At 39.0% G+C, this 14,077-nt stretch overlaps 1 protein-coding gene across 4 annotated transcripts in view; it reads left to right on the plus strand.

Moving 5' to 3' along the window:
- The window catches only part of SPHKAP (SPHK1 interactor, AKAP domain containing), a 75,660-nt gene that overhangs the window by 24,792 nt on the left and 36,791 nt on the right, over positions 1-14,077 (plus strand). For all 4 annotated transcript variants that reach the window (XM_064457733.1, XM_064457734.1, XM_064457735.1 and 1 more), the window contains exon 3: positions 2,783-2,893. In XM_064457733.1, the coding sequence (XP_064313803.1) occupies positions 2,783-2,893 (111 nt within the window). The remainder of the gene's footprint in view (positions 1-2,782; positions 2,894-14,077) is intronic.

Consider the following 14,077-nt stretch of genomic DNA (forward strand, 5'->3'; position numbering starts at 1 on the left):
GCACCCTTCTTCACATTTCTGGCTGCATTCTCAAGTGCATGTGCAGAACTACTTATGCACACATGAGAGCAGAATCTGGCCCAGCGAAAACATCATCCTACTAATGTCGTTCATCTCCTTGAGGTTACTTAAAAATCACATGCTGTCCAAGACTTCCATGTAACAATTTCTACCCTTGACTTTATTATGAAAGCTGCCTAGAAAAATTAAATGTACTATAAAGCCTTGCAACTCATAAAGCATCCTGCAGTGACCCAAGCTTGGCAACTATGACCTTACCTGACCAAAACATTAATTCAGGAGAGTTATTTCTTCTGTTGGTGTTTTTCGTCTTCTGAAAGAAAGACAGAGCTACCAAGGATCATTTAACATCCCACTAGGTGAACTTTGGACTGCCCATCTCATTTCATGGGTTCATCATCTACAATATACATCTGCTATGATCTAGCTGTTCTGAAATGTTGAGTGTGCACACCAAGTCCTTATGAGACAAAGAGTAGTAGTGCCAAGGATTTCTGAAGCTTGTTTCTGCATGATAATTTCTGCCTATTCAGGTCTCTCAGAAACTGTTTGAGATTTGGGAAAGAAAGATCTAAAGTCATTAAGGCTGAAGACAAATTTACTGTGATTTTTAAGGAAATGAAACAAGACTGCTTGTTACAGCAAAAGCTATTTGAGCTAGAGAGAACTGTTTCCTATGTATGCAAAATTATGTCTTAGCAGGTAATTAGAACTTCAACCCCTGAGGATCTAGAATCAGATGAAATCTGAAATATTTTTGTATGTCGATACATATGTGTGTGTGGGCATGTACGTATACGTTCAATTCTTCATGTCTTCATAAAAGCCTCAGAGGATGGTACTTTTTGGAAAAGAAAAAAATGCTTGATTCTAGATTTTACCAATCAGTTTATAATGGTTCAGTATTTCCATACTTGAACACATTTCTTTAAAAAAAACCAACCAAACAAAACCAAAAAACAGATTATAACATTTACAGGAAATTGTTTCTATGGGATATAAAATATATTATTTTCCCCATCTAGTCTCATAGTTAGTTATGGTGGCAGGAATATTCTTGTGCTGGGACAGGAGGTTATAAAATATTTTGAGTGCAGAGTCATTCGACTGGTAAACAAGATTAGCTAGCAGCCCCCAAGAAGAGACTGATATTGATGTGAAGTGTTCATGAGCCTTTGTCATTCTCAGAACAAAGTCTTTAGGCACGGTGCTTTTTCTGAATATTTTGTGAACCCTAAATTTGTATTCAGAAGCTCTTGGAAGAAATCCCATAGCAGGGCTGGAGTGCTGAGAAACAACCACCACAAAGGGGCAAAGCCTTTGTGGAATGTACCGAAGAAGGGCACTGAAGCAGGCCAAACTTAAGGACTGTGGTGTTCCCCATTAACTCCTCATCCATCTTCTGCTGACTTTTATTCAGAAATCAATATAGAATAATACAGGAAGTGCAGTATTAACTATCCTACTGGCTTTCTGCCAGAAAGAAAAAAATCAGAGAGGGTGTTAGTCTGTGGGTAGTAAAAAGTTTACTTCTGGATTGGCCATGAGTATTAGAAAATTGTGTCAACTGCCCAGATCAGCTTTACACAGTCATTCATCCTCCCTGAGAAATGAAGAAGTCTCACAAGTTCTTCTCACTTCTCTTCCTAAGGAAGGGATCTAGATCAAGTGATCCTGAAGTAGGACAAAGGTGTGTCAATGCAAAACATGCAGTGAGGTAAAGTACTGTGGATAGATTTTTTCCCAGGTAGAGCAAAAAAATTTATATTTTAAAATATCATTATTAAAATAAAAGGTCAAAGAGCTAGAGTACAGCCTATTTCCATGTAGTGCAAGAATTGTGAGAAATACAAATAAAACATACATCCATTTCACAAGCATACTTCTTAACATTGCTGCCTTTGAAAGACGATAAGCCATATAAGATGTTTTATAAGTAGCACCATTTTTGCAGCTACTCTTTTCCTGTTGTTACCTAGTTGTTTTAAAAATACTAGGAGTCCCTCTTTTTCATGAAAGAATGTTAGTACAGAGGCAGCAAGTAAGGAATTCAGTTTAATCTAAGCATCAGTCTTGCAAAACTGGCTTTGCCTCTTCATAGCCTACAGATATCTGTAGACGAGTTTTGTTTTTGTTTGAGCAGAGCTTGTAGCCTAAGTTGTAAGACTGAGTCAACACAGAGAGATTAAACACAAAGTTTTGGTCTCAGGGTACTGTGTGAGCTCAGTACTCATTACAGCGGGTTTTAAGTACTTTAGCTTCTCAGAAAGCAGAAAAAATGTGTTTAAGAAGAAAGAGTTTGTAGCCTAGGTAATCCCAGAAATGAGGCTGCTGGCAGAATGAATAGTACTGATCTAGCATGGAGAGAGATACAGTAAATCATAAAGGCTGCAAGTTTATGTACCCTAGTATAATTAAATAATTAGTTTTCCCAACATCTATGTTTATCACTTAAACACAGAAGAAAACTCCTAGCAATATTTTCCAATTAAAATGTTGGGTTTAGGCCTTTCCTTCAAGTATCTCCCAAAAGCTTTCAGTTCTGAAAGAAAATAGGCTAATACTTTAGGGGATATATAATTCACTTGATTTAAGGTGCATTAACAGGACAGATCCAAAAGGAACAGGGGTCCCAGTCTTGCCCCCGAAAAATTTTGTAGGCAAGATTTCCTTTGAGTTCCAACAGAGTTCAGGCCCCCAAAGCACAGTAGGACTGAGTAAATTTTTTAATTATTTTAACTATTTTTAACTATTTTAACAGATTCTCTGCAGCAACAGTCTGCTAGAATCAACAGACTACTGGCTGCAGAATCAGAGGACACCATGCCAAATTGGCTTTCTGGAAGACAAGTCAGAAAGCAACTGTGCCTCAGTAAGTACTCACTCATCTCTGGGGAAAAGTCCATTGAGGGTTTTCGGGGTAGGGTATGGGGCCAACCACAATATATACTAAATTTTAAAAAGTCAAGGACTAACTGATACTGAAATTATAGCAGTCTATCTATAGTTTCTGTAATTTCCAGCTTTCTGTTAAAAGCAAACATACAAAGCAAAAATGCATACGGATTTCTATACAGAGCACGTTAACAAAAATACCTGCAGAGGTTCCCCCACATTCAGCCTTCAGAGTTTGTAGCCCTCTGTATTTTCTAATGTTTGTAATCCGCAGCTGACAAGAGAGAATAATAAGCCAAAAAGAAAATTATTCCAAACCATAAATTTTTAAGTGGCAGGTTGGAAAGAGCAGATGTTTAAAAGGCTGCTCAGAGTTCTTGAAGGCATAGAGATACAATTAAAGAGAAAACTCTTTCCATATTAGATGAGGAGAAGCTGCTAAAGAACTTAAACAGATTTATTTTACATTTGAAATGAAATTTAAATCTTGCTATTGTGGGTTATAACACAATTAAGAACAGCTTTTGGTTAAAACCATACATGAAAAAATAAGAGTTGTTATGTTTCTCTACACACTATTTATATGAAACTGGATGAGAGTACATTGCTCTGACTGTAATAGTTTTATTTGATGCAAGGACTCAGGAGAGCAGATCCTTACTTGAATCCCATTTGATTGCTACTCCCTGGCCCCAGTAAGCCAACCAAGGGCTTTAGAAAAGAGCAGTTTTATCTCAGGCAAAAGGTTTCCAGCACTGCTTGTGCTGCACACAACCTAAAGATCAGCTGAGGGCTCTCATGGAGTCTGCTGGGATTCCCTCAAGGACATGGACATTTCAGCTCTAGCTGATGAACCCAGATGCCTGCTGTGAAGAAACTGAATCTCCAACCCATGATGGCGATGACTGGAGGCTTTGTGTCTTGCCTGTGGGTAAGGCAGCATTCTTGAGAAAAGCAGGAGTGATACAACAGTGTAATTGCAGCAGTTAAAAGTTAGGAATATGGTCAAAGGTTATAGGGCTCAATTCACTGTCATGCTGTCCACTGGGCTATTTTTTTCCACGAGACACAGTGAGCAAAATACACAACCTAATCAGAGTGTGCTAGGATGCAACCATACAAGGTATAATCGCCTCTTTGTCAAAGACAAACAAGACAAAGGTATTTCCTAAGAAAACAGCTTGTTACTATAGTGTGATGGTGTAGTTCTGCTTGTAGGCAGAGAGTGGGCAAGGGTGCTCTGTGAGGCTTCCAGGATGCAGAACTGCCCCACAGTTCTTAAGCCATTCTAAATTACAAGACACTGAATGACCCCTTTCTTATGTGGGAGCAATATTAGGATATGCTTTGAAACAAGGTCTGTCAAGTCGAGTCATCTTGCTGCATTGCCTACTCCTTGCATAGTGTACATATACAACAGCCAGCTTTCCCTGTATCACTTTCTGAACACAGTGCCAGCTCTACACACGCAAAAAGTTTCACAATTTTCGAAGCAAAATTGTAGTACCTAGTTGATTCTGTAATTTGCATTTGTCACTATAGAAGAAAAGAGGTTACACTGAAGAATTTTCTATTAATGAGACTGAAGTGGAATGTACAATAATATATTGAGTGAAATTAAAATATCATGTATAGAGAGTGTGAATTTAGAAGCTAAGTTAAATATTATTTTGGAACATTACTGCTCACATCAAGAGAAAAGGTATTTGGTGGCCAGGAAGCTTAGTTCTTGATCTGTCCCTGGAAGTTGTGGTTTTGAGTTACTGTTAAATAGTTACTCATAAACTTATGAGTGGAACTGAAGTTTTGTTCATATTCGTGGTTAATATATTCTGAGTGGTAGTACGGTACAGAATTTTAATTTGGGTGCCTAAAAAGTTGCACAACTAGTGTAAATACAAGCAGTAAACTAGAAAAATTTGACATTAATCATCAAACTTGAAATGTGGATCAGAATTGCTCTCCCCACCTTCAATACATGGGGTGTTTCATTTGGCTGCGCACAGTATATGACCAAACCAGGGAACAGGGAATACTTAACCACTGTGCAAAGACTAAGCATTAGTTCAGTATCATGCTCAGGACCTGCAAAGCTTTTCATTCTGATCCCTTTCCAATGACTGATACTAAATGAGCGGAAACTGCAGGAATGAGGGAAGAAGGAGGATATGAACATGGAATAGTTTCTCCAGTTTCTCAATTAGTAAGCAAACCAGACTGCCCTTAGTAGAAAATATGTTCTCTTTCATGTGGAAGATCTTATAAATTGCTGTTGCCAATGGTGCCAGAGATGTTTTAATCAAACTGCCTCTGAAAGTTGTCATTAGGTTTGCAGAAGGAAAAAAGAAATCTCAAATGTACTATATCATTAACAGTTTCTTTTCCCAAAGATAGCTGGTAATACATTTAGCTATAGTGTTCAGTTTTCATTTGGAAGAGTTCATGTTTACTTCTAAGGGGTCTAATCTTACTGTAGCTATAAATGCAACAAGACCATATGAACACAGCTTTCATAAATGTTACATTCATTATGTTCAACTACAGATTAGTGCAGTTAGTACAAGTAAAAAAAGACTCATGGTGTCCTACATATGCTTACCAAGTATACTAACATTGATTTATTAAAACACTAAATATTAACTCGATTAGAACAGACTACTTTTTGAAGGAGATAAATTTTTTTTTAAGCAGACAGGCATTTTGGTATGTGTAATAGTCCATTCATTTCCAATGAATGAAAATGTAGCCATTATGATATGACTATAATAAATTGTGTTCCGGGAACAGTGTTTCATATTTGCTTAAGTTGGAATTCTCCTGAGCTCTGAAAATTGTTATTTCAAATTCTGATGCCCCACCATAATAGAAGAAGTGCTAGTCTGTCCATATTTAATCCAGCGTTTCTGGTTATCTGCAAGGATGAACAATAGAAATCATAGGGAGAAATAACAGTGGAATGTGGTGTCTGATCTCCATTTTTATGCCAATTAGCAGTATGTTGATGAGTTGTCTGTGAAAAGAGGTGTTATATGTACAATGAGCGAGTATGATGCGAACAGAGTTTGAAAGATTGTTGTGTCCTAACTTTCCTTTTCTACTTTTTGTACATACTATTTTTGTCCAATTCTCTGTGTTTACATTTAGGAAATGAGATTAGATACACTGGTGTAGGGGAATAGACAGGGATCGGCGACCGGAAGATTACGGGATGTGACGGAAAGATAGACTCCTCCCCATAGGAGTGGCAGGAACAGGAAGCGCAAGAGCTATATAAGCGTGTGACGCAGCTAAATAGACGGACATTTTGTATCCATCATATTGGTGTCTGTGCATCACTGTCCCCAGGGTGGGTAGAGCCCTGTGTCCCGGAGGTATGCGGCCCAAGATAAGTTCTCCCGTAGAAGCGTACAGCTACACACTGGGATTGAGTCCAGGGGGACAGGGCTAACTGTCTTAGGTTATTAGAGCTTTCTAGGGAGACTTCCCACAGAGGTTAGTCAGGAAGGGGCAGATGAAAGAGATTTCTGTGTGCTTGAAGTGAAGGCACAGTGGGAGAAAGAGAAGGTAAAGCCTAGGTAGTAGCACTGTTTATTTTCATGTCTGTATTGGAATAAAACATCCTACCAGCTCACCTTAAATTGTCCCTGAGCTGAAGCATGCTACCCTCCCTATTTCAGATGAGCTTATCTGATTTTGCCACGCTGCTGCTCAAGAAGATTACACTCCCTCAGTGAACAACAACTACTACACCGATGTTATGAGTGGTTTTTTGCTCTTCAGAGAATATTTGAGTAATTGTTAAATGTTAAATTAAACTTAGTTCAATTAACAATGACACTGTTTAGCAGCAGTTTACTGCAGCAGATTAGAATACATATGTGCTGGTTTTGGCTGGAATAGAGTTAATTTTCTTCATAAGTTCATGCTAATATCATAATTAGATAGTATAAATTTTAAATATAATTTAATTATGGAAGTCTTGTTTTGTTTGTTTCCAGGGAATGAGAACTTAATAAAAAATACACCTAAGAGAATAAAATACATGGATTCATGAGACATAATGATTCATAAGCTGCACATAGTGACTTGTAAATGTAATTAGAATATCTGTAATGTGACATTCTTATTAACCCATTGAGAGATCTCATAAAATAAATGTAGTGTCACATAAATATATATACCTTTATCCACTCCATTATTGCCAACTGTCTTTCTCTGGACCCACATCAGATGTTCTCTGCTTTGGACAAGCTTTTAAGCAAACCGTATTTGAAAAGAAAAAACTGATAGATACATTGTCCCTAGTTTCCCGCCAAAGATCTAGATTATTTACTTAAGAGCACTGAACATTTGTGGTTGGCTTACGTTAGTACAAGTTAAGAAATTTAAATTCTTCCTTAATTAGAAGATTTATAATTTCTTCTAGCACTGGACTCTCTTAAAGTGCAAAGTTTTAATCTTGCACACAGAAAAGTTGTTTATGATTTTTCTCAGTAGTTCCCAAGATTTGAAATATTCTTTTCATGGCGAGGACAAGGGGGAATGGACACAAATTGCTCTTGGGGAGATTCCGATTGGACATGAGAGGGAAATTTTTCACAGTAAGAACAGTGAACCATTGGAATAATCTCCCCAGGGAAGTGGTTGACTTGGCCACGTTGGACACTTTCAAGATTTGGCTGGACAGGGTGCTGGGCCGTCTTGTCTAGACTGCGCTCTTCCCAGAAAGGTTGGACTAGATGATCCCTGAGGTCCCTTCCAACCTGGAATTCTGTAAATCTGTGATTCTGTGATTCAGTGCCAGTGCAGTAAGCATCAACATGATTAAGGTGGTATTGCCTCGCTGCTGAAGATGTATCTTAAATGTCTTTTAGGAATTCTTAACAAAAAGAGTTATTTAGAAAAAAGTAGGATACAAAAGAAAACAAAAAAAATATGGTATTATAGTCCTGGAAGACATTTGGCATTCATTTACCTCAAGATGCATAAATCATACCAGTGAATTTTCCAGAAATTCTCTGGACTTTCACATTCTAGACCAACAACAGACAGAAAAGCCATTAGAAATATTTGCACTGAAAAAAGATTTTATCTCAAAACAGACCCAGACTCCAATAATCTCCCCACAAAATGTGACATCATGCCTTCTCCCTCTTCACGTGATCATCTTGCCCAAACATGGAGGGATGGAAGTAAGGCTTCCTGCTCCACACAGCCTAACAGGGAACCATTGATCTATGAAAATACACCCTTCCCAAGAAGTGTGCCTCCATGTGAGGCGTAATGGGATTTCCAGACTGGCAGAAATGCTGCAAACTTTATGTCAGGTATCCTGGAGAAGTAGAAACACAAACTTTACACCATTAAATGGCAGTGATAGACATGGAAGATGGAAAATGTCTGCTTTTCAATTAAAAGAAAGCAATAAAAAACTGCTCATTTCTACTTTAGCATAACAAGATACCACTTTTTAAAGAATCAGGATGTGTCAAGGGCTCTAGAGCTCATTTTTAAATCATTTTATGTCTCTCTATAGCTGACAAAAAATCTGGCTTTGCAGGCAGATGGGTGAGAGAACAGTTTCAATAAAGAGTTTAGAGATTTAAAACATTCTTGAAATAGTCCAGCAACTTTTCTGCTTGCAAGTACTCCTACTCTGTAACAACATAAATGCTCACACCAGAATACTCCATACAAGTATGCATATAATGTAGGCTATATGCATAGACATGCACAGTTGTATATTGGTTAGATCCAGCCCAAGGGAGCAGCAGGAACACATGGCCAGAGTAGAGGGAAGGGTAAGGACAGCAGCCCAAACTTCGGTCAAATTCAGTCTTCTTAAGGTACCCTCTCATTTAATTGGTGGATGTTTTTGTCTGACCCTGTGCCATTTGCACTTTTTCTCCAAGTGCTCTGATGAGTTCTGGTGGTAGCACAAAGGAGAGTTGAGGACAATGTAACTAGGGAAGTGGGCATGGTGGAGCCAGTAACCAGCAACTGGGTGGGCTTATGCCACGTGGAATAACCCTGATCTGTCTGCAGCGCAGGAGGAGGAGGAGTTGCAGCCTTGTTAGCTGGTTAGCTGAGTACAGGAGAACATACTCTGTTTAGGAGACAGACATTAGCATCTCAAGGAAAGGAAGCAATGCTTATATTAGTGAAGGGTTGCAAGGCTGTTGCTTTGGTGAGAAATAAAACAGATTGTTAAGAAAGCAAACAGGTGATGCAATTATGGGTCACGTGTCTACGATCTCTCTGTTTACTGAGGTATTGAAGAATGTAATTTTGCCATATCAGCAGCTGGATTTTCAGAACTGGCTGCTTACCTTCCTACTGCATAGCTTCGCTGTGCTAAGCAGGTACCTAAGCGTTGTCATTGCAGTTTAGCCATCAAGCTTTTAAACTGATTTAGGAAGAGGTTAAGGATACCATCACCCACTAATCTGAGCTGGTCAAATCAGGGCTTCTGTGGTCTCACCTCCTCCTCATCCAGCCCATACTTTGTCTTTTTTACTGCCCTCACACTCGTACAAACATGCAGGAGGTCAGTTCAGAGAGAAAAGTAACTGTGAAATAAAGAAATTCGTTTTTCTGGCCAATTCTTCCTTGAATCATCTCACCATATTGTCAAGTGCCAGTGCTCACTCAAGTGATGGAACAGAAACATCCAGGAAATGGCTCCCGCAAATTAATTCAAACTATATGATAACATATGCAGAAAGGCAAAGTCTGTGACAAGGTATATTTTGAGGGGAAAAAAAGAGAGCAGCTTTCAGTTCAATTAAAGTAGATTAAGAGTGGTTTTCATTCATTTCTTCACCCAAGTCTTTTTAAAGATTTGATGCTACATATCTTTAGACATTTAGATACAGATATACAGATTTGTATTTCACATCAGTCTTTGATACTTGAATTACTTCCAGGTAACTTACTAACAATAGTGCAGACACTGGGTCAGGGGGTTGAAATCTAAGCACTGGGACATTTGGTATCTCTTCATCAGGGCCCCTATCTGCATTATGTTCTCCAGAGTCTCCAAAGAATGAAGAGACGCCCTTACTGAACAGTGGCAATCTAGTCTTACAGGAGTTCAGAAAGGAGGATGTTTCTTCCCAGGATTGGTAGCAGTCAACAAGGCTCTTTATACAGCCAGCAGTCAACAAGGCTCTTTATACAGCCAAGTCTGGAAGTGCAATCTTGAATCCCAAAGGAGTTCTTTGTTTGTTGGATTTTATTTTTTTTAAAATCAAAACCACTTGTGTGTTCCTGAATAGTGACCATACCTAGCTGAAACAACTGTTTTGTTTTATTGTGTTTGAATGAAGATTTACATTTCCTAGTAAACACAGCAAAGCCCTATTTGTCTGCATAAAATAGATAGACCTACACACTAAGATGTTTGCCCTCCCTCGTGAGGTTGCATGCACACCCTCAGCAGTAAGTCATAGAGACAGAGGATTACAAAAGTGTTTAGTTTATCTTTCACTCAGTAATTTACTCAGCCATCTTCAAGAACAGCATTGCCTCTTTCAGAAATCAAAATCCATCCATTGCTTTCCAGATCTAAGCCATAATTACTAGAGGTATTTTTAGTTTTAAGTCCCATCTTCCTATTCAGCCTGAAGATACCTTAATTATATCCTGACAACAAGCAGGAATCAACAGCTGCAGGCTAAATTGTGGCATTGAGTCTTCGTCCTTTCTCAGGCATGTGTGGGTGTTCATGCTGCTGTGGTAAGGAATTGTACCTTCCAGAGAGCCCCTCTCTTGCTTGCACAGAGAAGTAAGGAACCGTCCTCTTCGCTGATTATTCTCTGCCTTATGGAGCCCAGTGCAGGCAGACTGAGAACTAGCTTAAGAGACCACTGAAATGATTATTTGTATAATCTGTAAAATATGGTTCTCTTTTTGCTCTTGTACATACTTGGCTCTGAAAAATATATCTTCACATATGAGCTAATGTTAAGGCAGAAATTAAATATGCCCTTAAAGGGTTGTATTTCCACATTTTCAGTTCACACGTGTTTTATAGAGCAGACAAAACCTGCCTCATGAATTTTGGGGTGGGGAAGGTTGACAGTAGATTTTCTTCTCTTTCCTTGTGACTTCAGACTTGGATGCTCTTTAATCTTCTGTCTAGATCTGCTGTCTTCTTTCCTGCCCTCTATGATACTCGCATACAGGAGTGTTTTCCTATCTGTAGTTAAAAGAACCAGATGCTTACCCTTACTCTGACAAAGCTATAAATAAACACTGGGAGGATCAAGCATGGTATGGCAGCTGTATCCCCTTCAGCATTTCACACTGGCATATTCTCAGTGCCTTCATGGTCTGCTTTATCAAGAAATAGGATTCTTGTGTTACCTCCAGAGTGGACATCTGTAATGGCTTGCTGCTGTTATAACCACAGGCTCCCTCCAACATGAATTGCAGCGTGAGGCTTACAGAAATTTGTTAAACGTTAAATATACAGGGCTCTGGAGAAAGCAGATGGTGCATGTGGCATAAATATTTATTGGCATATTTTCTTTAAGTCCTAAGCGACAATTAATCACATCAAACCCAAAGGAATAAGCCTTAATGGGAAGAAAATATTCACAGCTGTTTTTGAAGCAACGGATTATGAAGAGATGACTCGGGATGATTCATTAGTGCAGTCCAGCCATTCAAATAGGGATAGTCTCTGAAATATCAAGACCCAGAAATCCACCAAGTCATTTGAGATATGCACCTTCTGAAGAGTAATTGGGGCTAAATTTCAGGTACATTACTGCTTAAAAATGCTGGAGGGAGAGCAGTACAACACTCCTTCTGATGCCATACGTGTACCTAAAAAAGAATTGTAGCTGCGCTGGGGAGACACAAGTGTGTCACGTCAGGACCTTATTTAGGTGAACTCGAGTGACTCACAGAAGACAGTATATATTGGGTTGTCTGTTTTTGGAAACACTCCATTAGGGCTTGCAAGGAGAGTGGTTGGAAACCTCATCTGCGTGTTAGATAGCAGTTGTGCAGCTCATGGGAAAGATTTTTACATAGAATCTGAAAGGAGTAATGTGATTTTTTGTGTCTGTTCTAATGAATATACAGGGCAAGAAGGGGAAAAAGACTTCCACCACTCACAGCTAGAGAATGAAATTGTCACCCTCTAACCCTGTGAAGGACTATACAACAGAAGGAAGGCCCAGACTTGGCTTCAAGTTGATGTTGCCCCTGTTGAAGTTCTGGGCAGAGAAACTATCAGCAGGGTGCCACGGTCCTACTTTGACAGCAATGGATTTTTTGATGGTTTGTGGTACCCTGATCTCACTTTGGTGAGATAAGGACGATACAACTGTATAGCTGAGGGATACCTGTCATGAAGCTTTTTGAGTTATTTAGATTACAGTGCGGAAGTTGTGCCTGAGGTTCTTCATACTCTGGGGTTATAACTTGTAAATTCTCTCACCTGTATAATACAGCTGCCTCATGCTTCTATTCATGCACATCCTTTTGCAAGCAGCTACGTGGCATATCTAGTACTTCCAAACTAATGTTTTTATTTCTACACTTCACAGCTGGTTCCTCTGCCAGAATAATTTTGGCAAGCATGGAAATTAATGCGAGACAAACATTGCATCCAAATGTTAATGGATAATTAGCTCTGTCTTCCAGAAGATGATTTTTTTATTCTGAGTCACTATCAGGCTATTCCAAACACCTCATACAAGACATATTCCAACTCAAGATCCTCTTTAACCATTTAAATATAAAGGATCAGACTCTGCCATGTGTGGAGGAGAGAGCTACTTCTCTTATACCATTCCCAGTCTCCTATCTACCAAAAAGCTGAGTTACACATATTAGTTATAACTGTTAATGACTCCAAAAAGAAGTGGTGAGAGCCAGTGGCAGGGAAAATAAGTCACCAAAATTTAGTCAGTGTGGGAAAGGAAATTGTAATCTAAAAGCAAATAACTGCAACATAAAAGCAACAACTGATAATTTCCAGTTTCCGTATTTCTTATGAAATATCTCAGATCACTACAAAAAGGAGATGTCAATCCTTATAACCCATACTTCTTCAGTAAGTATTTATCTCTGTGCTGAGGGAAGGGAAACACTTAGGAATTAACTGATTACGTTCTTCCATCCCATGACAGCACACCAGTTCAACAGCAAGTCAGGAAACAAAATCCTGCATGCTTCCCAAAGCTACTCAGAGGTGGAGCAATGTGAGGCTAAATAATAGCAATGACAAAAAACCCAAAACAAAACAAAAAAAGAAAGGTGGGAGAACACTCTATAGAATATTATCTGATACTCAACAAATTTCAGGTAGCAGTTTGTGAACAGCTGGGATCTCTCTCTCTCTCCCAGAAACTGTAGGAAAGTGTCTTTTCCTTTACATGCTTTATAATGTAGGTGTCACAAGCCTCACTGCTCTGCATGAAGGCATTTTAAAGAAGCAGAGTATAAAACCAGAAGGAAGCTGAATGAAGATCACACATTAGGCACTATGAACTGTATGCACAAGAAAGCCGCATGCGCGCACTCCCACTTCAGATAATCCTTGTTTCCTCTTCATTGGGGCGTGTGTGACCGCACAGTTATATCTTTAAATAGCTGAGAAATTTGTGAGTGGGCCTGACTGAGTGCAAAGACCATCTGCCCCCGCGCAGCTTGTCTAATTGCCTCAGTTCAGTTCAGTCTGCTGCTGGCTGCAGCAGTAGAGCTTCCGTTAAGAAAATTAGCAGTTGTTTATTACACAGATAAACACACATGCCCAATGACAGTGTAAGCGAGACCCTCAAGAACATAATAGGGTAGGAAGTTCTTCTGCGTAGCTTTGTGCTCTTAGTATTCAGAGCATGAAATCTATCTTTGACTGTATGTTGCACCTAATTGCAGTTGAGTGTTTTGCCATAGGTGTTTTCATGTCCAGAACTCAGGACCTTGTATAGACAAAGTGTATGATCATGTGCCCTTTGAACTGAAAGGTCCACTACAGCTGTTCATACAATATCCATTTTACCATCACAGTGTTAGCATACAGCTTTTTTTTTCTTAGCTACACTAAGAAAAAGTTACCAGGGGTAAGGAAAATGAGGGATGGGGGTTTCTGTTTTGTAAAGGCATTTACCTTCTCAAAGTATCAGCATAAGTTAGAGAATAATCA

This window comes from Phalacrocorax carbo, chromosome 7 (genome assembly GCF_963921805.1).
Source record: "Phalacrocorax carbo chromosome 7, bPhaCar2.1, whole genome shotgun sequence".
Classification (NCBI taxonomy): domain Eukaryota; kingdom Metazoa; phylum Chordata; class Aves; order Suliformes; family Phalacrocoracidae; genus Phalacrocorax; species Phalacrocorax carbo.